At 32.1% G+C, this 14785-nt stretch overlaps 2 protein-coding genes across 3 annotated transcripts; both read left to right on the top strand.

Annotated features, from left to right (window-relative positions):
* Positions 1 to 1905: 1905 nt before the first annotated feature.
* LOC105124990 (sodium/hydrogen exchanger 1-like) lies at positions 1906 to 6212 on the top strand. Of its 2 annotated transcripts, XM_011025237.1 has the most exons (15): positions 1906 to 2261; positions 2384 to 2502; positions 2682 to 2779; positions 2939 to 2998; positions 3087 to 3133; positions 3224 to 3418; positions 3567 to 3613; positions 3973 to 4039; positions 4508 to 4608; positions 4729 to 4830; positions 5071 to 5209; positions 5295 to 5357; positions 5440 to 5520; positions 5670 to 5784; positions 5827 to 6212. In XM_011025237.1, the coding sequence occupies exons 1-15, from the start codon at positions 2043 to 2045 to the stop codon at positions 5997 to 5999; spliced, it is 1626 nt and encodes a 541-aa protein (XP_011023539.1). In that variant the 5' UTR covers positions 1906 to 2042; the 3' UTR covers positions 6000 to 6212.
* Positions 6213 to 8110: 1898 nt separating this feature from the next.
* Positions 8111 to 13496, top strand: LOC105124991 (Mitochondrial inner membrane translocase complex, subunit Tim44-related protein). The gene is made up of 12 exons (XM_011025238.1): positions 8111 to 8284; positions 8875 to 8924; positions 9019 to 9119; positions 9267 to 9347; positions 10191 to 10273; positions 11069 to 11120; positions 11302 to 11391; positions 11527 to 11595; positions 11759 to 11866; positions 12083 to 12151; positions 12649 to 12705; positions 13215 to 13496. Exons 1-12 carry the CDS (start codon positions 8208 to 8210, stop codon positions 13299 to 13301), a joined length of 924 nt encoding a protein of 307 aa, XP_011023540.1. The 5' UTR covers positions 8111 to 8207; the 3' UTR covers positions 13302 to 13496.
* Positions 13497 to 14785: the final 1289 nt, after the last annotated feature.

The following is a 14785-nucleotide window of genomic DNA, read 5'->3' as shown; positions in this document are numbered from 1 at the left end:
GAAATATATTAAAAAAATATTTTTTATATACAAAAACAAATTATGCGAGTTTTTTTTTATAAGGATGCGTCTTGAAAATGAATAATAAGGTTATAATTTTTTAATTTAAAACAAAAAAAATAAATATTTTTTATATACAAAAACAAACTATGCGAGTTTTTTTGATAAGGATGCTTCTTGAAAATGAATAATAAGGTTATAATTATTTTTTAAATTATTTTTTATTTGATTAAAATAATAATTTTATTTATTTTTAAAAAATTATTTTTAATATTGGTACATCAAGATAATCTATAAACACTATAAAAATATTAACTTCAAGCTAAAGGAATTTAAAAAACAAAAATAAATCATGTGAATTTTATGGCTTTTCTTCCTTTCTCTATATTTCAAATACGAAGTTTGATTTTATGGCTTTTCTTCCAAATTTCCAATCACTAGCAAGTTTGATTTTATGGTTTTTTTTCCTTTCTCTATATTTCAAATTTCCAATCAATACGCTAATGTATATTTTTGCATTCGAAACAGAAGATGATTAAGACCGGAAGCAACCTTTATCTGTTCCTCTCCTCAAAATTGTTTTGTTTTGCTCTTACATTTCTTGGATTTCAAGTGTCTTAAACTTAGATTGAAATAAGTCTTTCGTAGCGTTTGATGACGGTAAACAGAATAGATGAAGATGGCGGAAACAATAAAGACAGAAACATATATATATATAGTTGAAAAATAAAGATGAAAATATAAAATAAATATATCTAGATGGTTTTAAAGCAAATTTTTATATTTTTAAAATAAAAAATTGAAAAATAAAGATAAAAATATAAAATAAATATATCTAGGATGGTTTTAAGGCAAATTTTTTTATTTTTAAAATAAAAAATTTCATTAAAGCATGCCTTCTCTAGCCTTGTTATCTTTATTTTTTTTATTTTAAAACAATAATAATAATATAAAAACTATTTAACATTGTTATTAAATGAACCAAGTTTAAAATTTTTCAACATGATTTCTTATTTAATTTAAGTTTAAAATTAAATTATATAAAAGTTATTATGATATGTGATCTAATCAACTTGACAAGTCTATATCTAATTCAAAAAATTAATAAAAAATATAATTTAATTTTAAAAAATAAAATGATTTTTTTTATATTTAGATAGTGATATATTAGATTAATTAGAATTCATAACTTAATTTATAAAATTCATATCAGAGTAATGTTGTACTTCATGAGTTTAAGAGTTTTTTTTGTTTTTTATTTTTAAAAAACTCTTTTACTTAATTATACCATAATAAAAATAAATATTTATAAAATTAAATATAAATAAAATATAGAGACATTTATTTGAAACTATGATAAATTTATAGAAAATAAATTAAAATAATTTATAAATATAAGTTTAAAATAAAAAATGGAAATGAAACAAACAAAATGCAAAAAAAAAAAAAAAATTCAGCTCTTTCCTCGCTTATATAAATAGTGAAAAAAGTGAGTTAACATCCTAACTCTTTTAGATAAATTAATTAATATTAAGATTAAATTATTTATACTTAAACGATCTAATCAATGGTGCTATGAAAATTCAGAAAATAATTCCTGTTATTTAATTAATTTATTTTTTCATAAAATGGCAATTCAACACGAAAGAACACTATTAATGATGATGTCAAAAATACACAATAAAACAAAAAAAGTCATCAGCGCCCACCAACGGCCATATCAACTACTGCCAGGCAATCGTTCAATACAGCCAGCAAACTGTCGCCAATAAGAATCCAACATGACAGTAACGCCAAGGGTATTATTGTAACTTACCACTACACTAATGAATAACAACCGTCAAGGTGCTTGATATTTGACGTGGCTAGCTAATTTAGTGACACCTTTCAGGATACAGAAAACTCAAAGTAATCTCAACTACAGAGAGATAAAACCTTACTCCAACTACCAGTCTTCCCTCCATTTCCCACCTTGAAGAACCAAACTATGCTCACACTGTCTTTTTCATTCAGAAATTTCTTCAAACCATTTAACCTTCGAAATGGCCACAAAAATCTCGAATGCTGCTATGTTTGGCCTTAGCCCTGAAAACATGTCCTCTCATGAACATTTACCTTTGGGATTAGATTCTTCATTCCTTAATACTAGCACCATAATAGCACTTTGTGTCTTCTTTGCTCTCCTCTGTGCTTGTATCACTATTGGTCACCTTCTTGAAGAGAACCGCTGGGCTAATGAGTCCATCACTGCACTTCTTTTGGTATCTCAATTTGATTCTTGATTGTTTCTTGGTTGAAAAATAATGGGGTTTTCTCCCTTTTGTGTTTTGTGTTCTTGATTGATTGTGTAACATGGGGTAGATTTTGTTTTTTTTTTTTGCAGGGGTTGTGTGCTGGTGGTGTGGTTTTGTTGGTTAGGAAAGGGGAGAGTTCGCATTTATTGAAGTTTAGCGAGGATTTGTTCTTCCTTTATTTGCTTCCTCCAATCATTTTCAATGCAGGGTATGACTTCTTTCTCTCCCTTGATGTGAATTCTGGATGGTTTATCTAAATTGGTTTGATGTTGCGAGGAAGGATTTGGTTTGTGTTTGATATATTGTCTCTGAGAAAATCCTGAGTCACATGTTTCTTTCTTCTCCCCTTCTAGTTATTGTTTCTTAAAATTTGAGAGTTTGTTCCAGATTCCAGGTTAAGAAAAAGCGGTTTTTCAAGAATTTTTCAACAATCTTGTTGTTTGGAATATTTGGCACAGTAATTTCATTCTGCATCATATCACTAGGTAAGATCCATTTCAAACATTTGTCATTTTGCAAGTCTGATAATTGATGTTGTCGATTTATATATTGATAAAAAGAAGCAACATCACAATCAAGTTTTTATCTTATATCCTGTCAAAACAGAAAGATTCCAACTTATTTTGTTTGTATGATTCTTGTAGGTGTTTTTTGGATTTTTAGGAAAATTGGTGTGAAATCCCTGAGTCTCAAAGATCACCTAGGTGATTTATAGCAACTGTTTAATTTAATTTAATTCACTAATCATAGTTGATACTAGCGAATCTTAATTACCGCTTCCTGCATCTGCAGCTATCGGTGCCATAATGTCAGCAACTGACTCGGTTTGCACATTGCAGGTACACTACATAAAGTTAAACGTTGGGATGAAAACAAGTTTCTTCTTGATAATTCCCTTTCGTTGTTAATGCCTTTTCTTTTCTTGCAAGGTTCTCAGTCAAGATGAGACACCCTTTCTTTACAGTATAGTGTTTGGGGAGGGTGTAGTGAATGATGCTACCTCTATTGTGCTTTTCAATTCTGTTCAAACGCTGGATTTCCACAACATTGATGGCTTAACAGTCTTAAAATTGATAGGGACCTTCCTTTATCTCCTCTTCACAAGTACTGCTCTTGGTATAGCAGTAAGTCTAACTATCATAGTCTTTTCACTGCCAAATTTTGATTGCGCCTAGCGGTAGCAGCTTCTTGGCTCTTGCTTATTTTTTGCTTGATAAATTGAGGGATGATGTTTGTGGTTTGGATCTAAATGGAAATAATGCAATTTTTCAGGTGGGTCTTTTAAGTGCTTTTATCATAAAAACACTTTACTTTGGAAGGTGAGAAATGTCTTTCAGTTCTCTGTTTCATCTAATATTGCAATGGCCTCTTTCATTTGTCTATATTTCTGTTGTCCAAATCCTTCGTCATATCTAAGTTTCTGTGCACAGCATATGGTCATGTTTTAAGTCATGAAGTTTAGGTAAATCAAAACTGTTAACTTCTTAGGGAAAATGATGGTTTCCAATATTAGATAAAAAAGTAAAGAAGGTTTGTCTAAAATCAATGGAGGGAAATGGCTAAGTCCAGTCTTCTAGTTTCATACGTGATCACAATTTTGGAGAGGCTATTAAGCTGACTTCTATTCATGTTGGACTTTGTGTATTCCAACCTGACTTGATTGTTGTCTTATCAACAGGCATTCTACTGATCGTGAATTTGCACTTATGATTCTTATGGCTTATTTGTCATACCTTCTAGCTGAGGTACTCACTATAAACTTCAAATGTTTCCTGGTAAAAGAAAGAGATGTGAAGTCAGTGAGGGAAAAATGTTTTATGGCCTATACATCTGAATGATAGCCATGCTCCCTCTCTTCCTATTCATCACTCATCATTTAGTAGATTAATACATGCCTCTAAATTTTCATTTTCATTCCTCTCACCTGAGTAGCCTTACCACTCGCCTGCTGTTACTAAGGTTAAGTTTGGGTTGAGTTTATATCTTCTAATTGGATGGGCTAGGGTTATCATCTTCTTGTCGAACCATCCTAAAATACCTTTCACCTCAAAATTCGAAAATTTCATCTTTATAGGACTGTGATGAACTAATTTCATCAAGACGTAAACTGCGGAGAAAAAACAGAAAAGAACAAAGAGCTTGTACCACTTGAATAAGTTTCCCCACTGGAATGGGATCATTGGTTGAATGTCAATTTATTTTTCTTCTTGCAGCTTCTAAATCTGAGTGGGATTCTGACAGTTTTCTTCTGCGGCATTGTAATGTCGCACTACACATGGCACAATGTTACAGAAAGCTCACGGATAACAACCAAGTAAGAGTAGAAACCTGTTTTCTTTCCTCTTAAACTTGCAGAAACTTTGGTTCGTTTAACAGTTGTATCATGAGTTTCAGTTGAAAAGGTTGTAATCTTCACGGTGGCTGATAATTTCAGGCATGCATTTGCAACAATGTCATTCATTGCAGAAACTTTCATATTTCTATATGTGGGTATGGATGCCTTAGACATTGACAAATGGAGAGAAAGTAAGGCAAGGTAAATCCTACCCATGATCTTTACAGTTTAGGCCTGAGAGTCTATGGAAATTTAGCACTTGCACAACTTGGTTGATTAACCTAGAAAAAGGACACAGTAGTTAACTTAAGCTTGCTGATGCGTGTTGGAATATATGTGCTCCAGCATCTAGCTTGTTACTCTTAAATTAGTCATTATCGCTGTAGGGTTTCATTCGAACACCATTTGTCACCTCTAACCTGTTTCACGTCAATGGTTCAGTGCAGGAACTTCAGCTGCTGTCAGCTCAACATTGTTTGCATTAGTGTTAGTTGGAAGGGCAGCATTTGTTTTTCCTATAGCAAATATCTTAAATTGTGTTCAGAAAAGAGAGAGGTCAAAAATTCATTTCAAACAACAGGTGATTATTGCATGCATGATCTAGCCAATTGCTATTATCGTGCAGTCATCGTACTCCAAACTGTGCTAACTGTTTGAAATCTCAGTTTATTATGTGGTGGGCAGGGTTAATGAGAGGTGCAGTTACAATTGCTTTATCTTATAACCAAGTACGTCATAAATTCTTAATATGTTACTTAAATTATGATGTTTGGCTTCTGGATTTCTCACTTGTGCACTCTGCAATTACAGTTTGCAAGTTATACGAGGAAGTCCCCAGAAGCTGCACTAATGATTACCAGTACCATAATCGTTGTTCTTTTCAGCACAATTGTAAGTTGTGTGTTTTTCTGATATAAGAGGAAAACATTATTTGCTCTTATTACTTGAGTTCCAATTGCACGTTAAGAATTGCAAGATTATATTTGCTGATTTTTTTATAGTCTTAGCACAGAAGTACAACGTTACTGTTTTCTAAACAGGTCTTCGGTTCGGTAACGAAACCTCTAATTGAAGCAGTGCTGTTAAGACATAGAAAACCAATGGTTTCAGATTTCACTGATAACGTAAGCCTGGAAGACTTGAGGGTACTGCTACTTGAAAGTGGTGATTCAAGTAACAGCAACAACAATCAAACAGCTCGAAGGGCAGGTAGCTTAAGGTTGCTAATAAGTCACCCCACTACAACTGTTCACTACTTTTGGAGAAAGTTTGATGACAGATTCATGAGACCAATGTTCGGCGGGCGGGGATTTGTTCCTTTTGTACCTAGTACACCCACAGGTGCAGCTGATGAGAGTTCTTCTGCGTGAAGGTTTAGCACACAATTTTTCATCTTTTTATTATTCTGTCATATATTGAAGTGATAGAAAGCAGCAGCAAATTTCATTTTCCTTCTTTCTTAGAGTTAGGCTGTGTAATTATTCAAATGATCACACAAGCTTGTATTCTTTATGTTCTCTGTTACAAAAATTTTCGAAGAAAATGCTCTTCCCTTGAGTAATATGGCATCAAATTCGAAAATACAGAAAGGTTTCCTGATGATTCCATGACAAAAATGCTGAAAAACCATGCTTAAAATAGTCTCTCTGTTGATTTGTGCCCATATATATTTGATGAACATTGAAGAACTAAATCGCTGTTAACGAACATCGATTAACACAATGGCTAATCTATGGCCTATGGGTTTAGCTCAACAATAAATAAAAGCATCGTTATAGAAAATGCTAGCCCTCTCTCTCTGGTTGACTACTTGCCATTGCCAAATTGGCAGCTACATGTAGTGGATAAATGAGGAAGTCTCTTTATGCAAAGAAAAGAGAGCAAGCAAACCTTTGTTAATCTGTAAACAGAGCTGAAACTGAAACGGCTCTCTCAAAAATGGATTTCTTTTCTTCTGTTTTTCTTGTGCATTATGCTGCATTTGAGTGCTATCGTTCTTGGTGTTGCAAGCTTGACAATACTTAGATTTCATGATGATATTTGTGGGGTTTTTTGTTTTTTTTGGATGAAACCATAGATATCCAGGTTAGTTTACATGTATATGGATTAATTTTTTTTTTGATGAAACCATAGATATCCGGGTTAGTTTACATGTATATGGATTAATTTTGAACTAATTTTTTAAAATTTTAAAATTAACAATCAACTAATTTAGTAATTTTGAGATTTTTAACACTCGAATTAATTATTTATAAAAAATAAATCTGAAACTTAATCAATTAAATTACATCTTTTAAAATTTGATAATTATAATTTTGAGTGACGAAAGCCAAAGCCATGATGGTATTTTAGTTATTGATGTGATAAAGAAATAAAAGGTAATTTAAAGTACAAAATAATTAAAAAAAATTAACTATAAAATGAGCTAAATGTTAAAAAAGGAGAGAGGGTATTCATTTAACTTTCAATTAAAAAAACATATAATTTATTTAATTTTCAATAAAAAAAATATTAATATAAATTAAAAAAATATATATAAATTTTTTTTTATCTAGTTATCAAAACCAAATAGCTTAGTTAATAGCAATCAAGTTCTTGTAAAACCAAATCTCCATCACATCTAAAGGCATAACATTAACTTTAACTGAGTGATTTCTCTCCCAAGACCTTTTTTTTAATCATTGTAGTAACTATGAACCAACATGAAAACTTTTTACCTTTGCTGGGAAATCTAAAATGAGCTGCCTTTGTCATCATTTTTGTCAGAGCACCACCAGGAATGTTACACGATCAGAGAGTGAGAAAGAGCAATTCTTCCAAAATTTATGTACCGGATAGCATAAATCTTCCAGGCTTGAATATCAGCTGCATCCTAAAGCATTTTCCAGAAGAGAGAACAACATTTTAACATGAAACATCTATAGTATCTGTTTATACAGTTATTAAACCCGACTTGATAAATTAGCTTAAAAAACTTATAATTTAAAGGTTGATTATAAGTTGAATTTATCATAACATTGACCTTGTTAACTTGATTGATTTAGAGGGTGTTCAAGCTTGTAGTAATAGTTATTTTTTAAAGTGTTTTTTTTATAGGAAATGCATTAAAATGTTTTTTTATTTTTAAAAAATTATTTTTGATATTAACACAAAAAATAATTTGAAAATACTATAAAAAATTAATTTGAAGTAAAGAAAAAATAAAAACAAATTATTTTTAAAAATAATTTTAAAATAAAAAAATAAAAAAATTTTAAACCAAATGTTTAATAATTTTATTGATCCAGCTTAAACCTAAGTTAATATTTTTTAAAAAGAGCTTGTTGAACTAAAATTAACCTAATGACTAACAACCAAATCTTTTTTCAGTGATAGCCCAAATCATGAAATTTATCGAAAGCACAGCACATTGCTTAACGTAGTGACCAGCCCAATAAACAAGGTCAAGCCCATAAATATAAGGCACGCAGACTTTCAGTAGCATATATTTTTCATCCTTAAACCCTTCAGCTGCAGGAACAAAAACCTCTCTAATCAGATCAGTGCATTTTTGAAGAGGCTACACATGATCAGTAAAGATGGCCCTATTTAGAAGATTACAAGCAGTTCGCGCACTTAATCAAACCATTGGGATTCGAGAATCTTCTTCTTATCTGTGAGTATTATTCTTCACTTCTTATTGCTCCCTTTGGTTTCGTAGAAAATGCAAGAAAAAGAAAATGAAAAGGTAAGTTTGGGTTTTGAGTGGAAAGTTTTCATCTTTTTGACTTGGAAAGAAAACCCATTTGGATATATGTCTTGTAAGGGTATGTGAGAGGTTTTTGGTTGAGGCTATGTTTGGTTGCTGAGAAAATGCAGGAAAAGTAAAAGTTTCAATTTTTTACAATATTCAGAGCTATAGCTGTTTGGCTGTAGTTCACAAGGATAGATTTCTTGTTTTATACTCAGTTTAAATGGTTTAAGAGACAGACTGGGAATTGCAAAGAAACTGTTGAATCTGGATATGGTGTTATGTTGTATAAGTATAACAAAAGGAAAAAAAAGGCTTTGTTGGGTTTTTTCTTTCTTTTTTATATTATTTGCAGAAGAATTTGATAAGTTAATCACGTTTTCAGTTTTATTTCCATTGCATTACTTACATCGTCTAGAACAAAACGATCTTTTCTTCTTATAATTTCATGGGAATTGGAGTTAAATTGTGTTTGAAGGTAGTTTTATGAAAAATGTTGCTCTTTGTCTACTCAGACTTGGGAGCTCAAGAAGCTACTCCAGTAGCTCCACTGATATTTCAAATGGTAAATTGTGTTTTTTTTGGCATTCATTATTAGTAGTTTAATTTATCTTAAATTTAATGAAGAATTTCATTGATTACATGTTGTTTTGCGCTAGGTATTAAACTTAATTCCCCAAGATTTTCTTCTTGCTTATATAATGGCCGCAATGCTCTTCCTTGGACTCATAGAAGTACAATGACTCTTCGTTCTACAATGGTAAATTTATGGAACATAAAATCTAGGTGAAAACAGGTGTAATTTTTTATTTATGATTGGAGTTTTTGCAGTGTCAATGCTTCAAATGTCTAATTGTTTAAGAGAGGATACTAATCTTATTAATTTGATGTGTTCCATTTCTTTCAGGCCATGGAGTTATCAATCTTCTTAAATGACAAGAGGCCGGCAACAACAAAAGTGAATGCCCCCCCACAAGCACGACAGATGGTGTGCCATATTTACCATTTAAACTGTCATTTATTGCACTTCCTTTCAATTTGATTTCGGAAGTGGTTTCAATGTTCATGATGTAGAACTTTTATAAGCAATCAAGTCAAACAAAAAGAAAAGTAAAGAGTGAAATAGTTCAGGGAGAAGATCCCTGCAATATGCAAGGATTTGAGTACAATAAATAGTATTTAGTAGACTAGTCATTAGCTTCAGAGCAGATATATGTGTATCTCCCTTGGCTATCTTATACTCTAAGTCTTGATGATTACTTAAATAAAAGTCTCATTCTGAGCTCAGTTAATTGTTCAAAAGGCATACTGGTCTAGCTGTAAACTTGTATCAATAAACTTATTAGATGTAAATACCGTACTTTAGTTGTGAAACTGCATTTCATTGTTCAACTTACTTGTACCATATCTCGTCCATATTCTCTATATAATCTGTTTGCAGCAAAAATATTTAGAACCAGAAATGATGCTTCAGTGTGCCAGATCAACAAAATCTTACAGTTTTGTGAGTATTTATATAATGTAAAATCATAAAACAAGCATAGATTTGTGTTCCCTGATGGAGGTAGAACATGCATTGTAGTTTGGTAATTTAGTTTGGGTGGCGTATATCCCATCTTCTCCATTGGACTTATGCATGTCCAGGACTGTCATTTGGTTCACTCAGTGCTTTTTCTGGCTAATCACTTTAACAGATTAGAAACTTTGCATCAATATTTTATTCTTATATAAGAACTTGTGTCTGAACTTGCTCCTGTTACAACTTTCTTGGATGTCCTATTATGGAGCAAGACAATAACTTCATGACTTGCTTATTTAATAATATATGCAGGGAGCTCTTAAAGTGTCCATTTCAAGTCCTGGATTCATATATGAACCGTATGCTCCTCGTGATACAATCTCATTCTGGCGGAGGTTAGTAGGATGTTAGAATGAAACTCCTCTCTAGATGTGGCTGAAGAATGGTTTAGTTGGCAGCCATGCCCTCTCTTCCAAAATGTCAAACTATTGAAAATTTCTTCCATGTTGAACTAATTATTGTTTGAACCAAATTAAACTCGGTAAATGACTTGGTGACAATGCTAGATAGTCACATAAAGTCACAGTATAAAATTTTGTTTTGTTGATAAATAATCAATGTATTAGATGCATTTGAGGATTTACTATTGAGGCTACTTGGCAGTTTTTGGGAACACAGTTAAAACCGCATTTCCCAAAAATTTGAAATTTTTTTTTTTTTTTTTGTTTAAAATTATTTTTTTATGTTTTTAGATTGTTTTGATGTGCTGATATCAAAAATAATTTTAAAAAAGTAAAAAAAATATTATTTTGATGCATTTCCTGGCGAAAAGCACTTTGAATCATAATTGTTACCATACTCTCAAACACCTTCGTAGAGGATGAGGTGGGGTGCACAAAGATTAGAATTTCAGCTCATTCAGGCCATATAGGAATTCTTCTAAGAAGTTCTTTACATTTTATTTTGATTGTATGGCAGTCAGCTTTCTTCTTTATGTTGTCTCCTTATACTGGAATGGTATTCGCCTGAAATTAATTGAAACTTCTAGCTAACTTCACTAGTTAGTGGTTTGCTTTTCTCCCGTACTCTCTTAAGAATGTAATTAGATTTCATAGTTCCTACGTCATCTGTTGAGCAGTTAGCACAAGTTCCCAGCCATCAGCACCTTTTTTCTTCTTCTCTTGTATCAGATGGTTCACAAAAAGCGGCTGGAGAAGAACAAAAAACGACATCATTTTAGAGGTGGCTATCTTGTTTGTCATTAAATTTGTAGCATTTATTTCTCCCACAAATCAACTTGCTGATTGGATTTATTCAGACTTATTTTCTCTTCAAGCACTCTAGAATTGGTTTTCATGTAAATCATATCCCGATGTGGACTTATTGTCACCTGAATTAACTTTTTTTATTCTCATGTGTGCAGCTCAAAAATGCCTACGCTATTGTTAAGTTAAGAAAAACTGGATACTCAAAACATAAGTTTTACGTAGAAGCCATCAAATTATACAAAGAGGTATCCTGATCTTCATATTTCCAAGTCCGAGCTAACCATTAAAGTCTCTCTCTGGTTACTTTGTTTTATAACTGCACTCCTGGATTCAGATCACATACTTGTTTTCCTTGTGTCTTCTTTTTGGGGGGTTTCCAGATAAACACTCTACTGGCAAATGGTGACAAAACAGCACTAAGAAAAGCAGTTACAGAGAAAATGTACTCCGTATGCACTGTCCCTTTTCCTTCTGTCACACTCCTGCTTTTTTCAGATTCGACTCTTTATTTTCTGTTCAGTTATACTGCTTTCTGCCTTTGCAGTTTAATCAAACTTGGCTTAACATACAGATTGTCTCTTGAGTCATTATTATCAGTTATGTTACTGACAGGAATTCAAAAATGAAATTAAACAAAGACAGTCTGCATGGAATATGAGCAAGCTTTATTGGGAGATGATTGAACCAGCTGTTCTGATACGAACTTTGCGAGCTCGACTGGCAAGTATTAACTTTTTTTCTTTACAATATTAATCCGCATCACACTGGTCTTCAATGAAGACAACAACTATCAAATAGTTTGCAGTTTACTTTAACATAGAAAAAGATGGCACTCTGCATGTATACTTGTCCCTGAGCTGAGGTCATTCAAATTTGGGACTCGTCCTTTTCCTCTGTACTGACTACACTTGCCTTTCTTTCCTTCCATATTTACAGATTGGTGTTGATAAGAGCGATCTCAATAAAGTTTTCATACAGCTAACACTTGAGATCAAGACAAAGCAGGTACAATTACTGTACAGGAAGGAATCTTTTTTCTGTTATGTTTTGTCATTTTCTACACGTTTGTTTTATTGCCTAAATATGCGCATGACGTGGATGTTAACTAAGGAAAATTCCCCATGGTTCAGCTTCTTCAAATACGCAGCAATATTGATCCTTGTGAGGCTATTTCATGCAATAGCAGAACCATTCATGATCGGTGACTGTAATTTTAGATCTTTTACAGTGTTGTGACCAACAACATTATAGAAGACGAAGTAAATGCAACAGAGTTTACTAATTTACATGTTTAGTTGGTTGCTATATGAGTTTTGTCACTGTTTCCACGACACCATGATTTATATTAAAATTAGTTGCAAAATGGAGGATTTTGTTGTTACATGGAAATTATGGCCTGATTGTCATGTTTCAAACTACTATCCTCATGCCTGTCTGCTTTATCTCATTAAACATTTTGCATTGACAATTTGGAAGACTTACATATTGCTAATCCCTTGCAGAAGTTCGAGGCATATGATTCTAAAGGAGCCAGAGTTGCTGGAGATAAAAATAAGGAGGTAGGCTTAATTGCATAATTATCCTTTTGGTTTTGTCCAGCCTATTTTATTAGTTCTATCCTATACTTGGAACTTTCCTTTTCTTCTATGACATTGCAATTAAAACCTGCTTGAAATCTTATTTGAAAAAATTTTATCATTCAATTCTTTGTGTGGAAAATTTAGTTTTTCTGCAATTTGATAGAGCTCATGTAGGATATGGATTCTACAATTTGGATGGTTGACCAAGGGATGTCAAGCCCCAATTGAACATCGAAGCTTACCCTAACTCCATCATTTATTTTTGTAGTATTTAGTGGGCATCTCCTGCTTGCCATGTGACATTTCACTTGAAGAAACACTCATGTTTTGTTTGATTTTTTCAAAACCATAAAATGTTGTTCAAGGAATTGCAAACATAATGTGATGGTTTGAGCACAACATTCTATCAAAATTTTGTGCTTGAGTCTATCATTTAGCATTTTCCCCATCTCCTCCGAATTATGATTGATGTCTAGTATAATTTCCAGATCCTTGTCCGCGAAATCTGGGTATTTGAGAAATCCCTTTTTCACCCTGGAGCTTACTGGCGGCTTTGTGGACGAATTAAAGCATAAGCTGGCTTCTTGTGATGAGCGATCAAAGACCAAGTTCTGCCGATGAATAATCTTTCTTCTTCAATTTTGTAAACTGAAGACAACTGTAATAGATTTTGAGTATCATGGCATACATTTTTTTCTTTACGAGTTCAATTTGTGTATTGAATTTCTACGAAATAATAAATTGACTAGCATCTTGCCATTTTCCATAACTAATCACCCTTCCCTTCAGAATTCAAAAGTCCTTGGAAGCATTACTGCATCATGGAGATAAGAGACAGGAATTGATGAATGTTGAAGGCTAAGAGACTAGCAAGCAACATTTATGAGTTGTTGGAGGTATTTACTAATTCTTAGCATAATATTATTTTATTTTAATTTCATGATTAGGAGTATCCTTTGATCAATTTATTTTATGAATTGAGACTAATTTTCTTTTTCAAACAATCTTTGAAGAATGGATTTACCTGGTTAAAATCCTCTGAAATATTGAATTTAATTTAGAAGCTTTAATGAACTCTCATATTTAGAATTATTTTTTATTATCAAGAATTGAATTTCAAATAAAATTCAGTTTCTAAAAATAATAGAAAAGTAAATAACTAATTCCTTTAAAATACCTATCTATCTATCTTTTTTCCTTGATAAGACTTTTGAAGTAAGAAGAAGCAGATGAAATTGAATTCTATATTTTCTGTGAATTCAAGTTAATTATTGACTCGATGAGTGGATTTATTTGCTTCGTGTGCCACGATTTTATGGCCATGGCCAATGATAATTTTTGCCAAGTCCCACGAGTGTGAGGAATGTATAAAACCAAGGACGAGGGAACGAAGGTTGCACCAGCCATATCAGTACCAAGAAGAAGATTATGCAGAGACCAGCAGGCGGGGGAGAATTCCAGGAAGTATTTAACAGTATCTGCAACCCCGACTTTTGCAAGGTAGAGCCAGCAGAAATTACTCATGCGGAAGGCAAGATTAGAGGAGCATCTCCATGGCCTTTGAAGAAAATTTTTCCATGATTCTTTTAGTTTTTTTTTTTTTAAGGGGTTAAATGGAAAACATCCTCATTCAAATTATTTTTATAATACTTGACCGAATTATGATTAGCCTATCAATCTAATTTTATCTTCATTTTTTTTTTATCAAAACATGAAAAAATAAATAAATCTAGTTCAATATAAAATCTAAATGCTTAGATCAAGTTTCAGATTATTAGATTATTGAGTTGATTTTCTAGCTAGCCAAGCTGATTTTTATAACTATGAATCTTATGTTTTGAATAATAAAGTGTTGTGTGTGTGTGTGTGTGTGTAACAAAAACTGAAAATGTAAAAACATCACCATAATAAATTTCTGTATAATGCAGTGAAAATTCATCTTGCATGCAAGACATTAAATAAATATTCTTTATCGAAATAAATAAAAACAATTGAATGATAAATCTTCGAATTCGATTTGAACCATTGAGGATTTAAATATATAGATTGATACTCGAAA

The sequence above is a fragment of the Populus euphratica genome, unplaced genomic scaffold, assembly GCF_000495115.2.
Source record: "Populus euphratica unplaced genomic scaffold, PopEup_1.0 scaffold28.1, whole genome shotgun sequence".
Classification (NCBI taxonomy): Eukaryota; Viridiplantae; Streptophyta; class Magnoliopsida; order Malpighiales; family Salicaceae; genus Populus; species Populus euphratica.
This window is presented reverse-complemented; position numbering and strand designations above follow the sequence as displayed.

Excerpts from the sequence above, each read along its gene's own strand:
- LOC105124990 (XM_011025237.1), top strand. The coding sequence starts at position 2,043 with ATGGCCACAAAAATCTCGAATGCTGCTATGTTTGGCCTTAGCCCTGAA. Across the intron at positions 4,609-4,728 it reads AGCTCACGGATAACAACCAA|GCATGCATTTGCAACAATGT; the intron begins GTAAGAGTAGAA and ends TGATAATTTCAG. Across the intron at positions 4,831-5,070 it reads TGGAGAGAAAGTAAGGCAAG|TGCAGGAACTTCAGCTGCTG; the intron begins GTAAATCCTACC and ends TCAATGGTTCAG.
- LOC105124991 (XM_011025238.1), top strand. The coding sequence starts at position 8,208 with ATGGCCCTATTTAGAAGATTACAAGCAGTTCGCGCACTTAATCAAACC. Across the intron at positions 9,348-10,190 it reads CCCCACAAGCACGACAGATG|GGAGCTCTTAAAGTGTCCAT; the intron begins GTGTGCCATATT and ends TAATATATGCAG. Across the intron at positions 11,867-12,082 it reads GAACTTTGCGAGCTCGACTG|ATTGGTGTTGATAAGAGCGA; the intron begins GCAAGTATTAAC and ends CCATATTTACAG.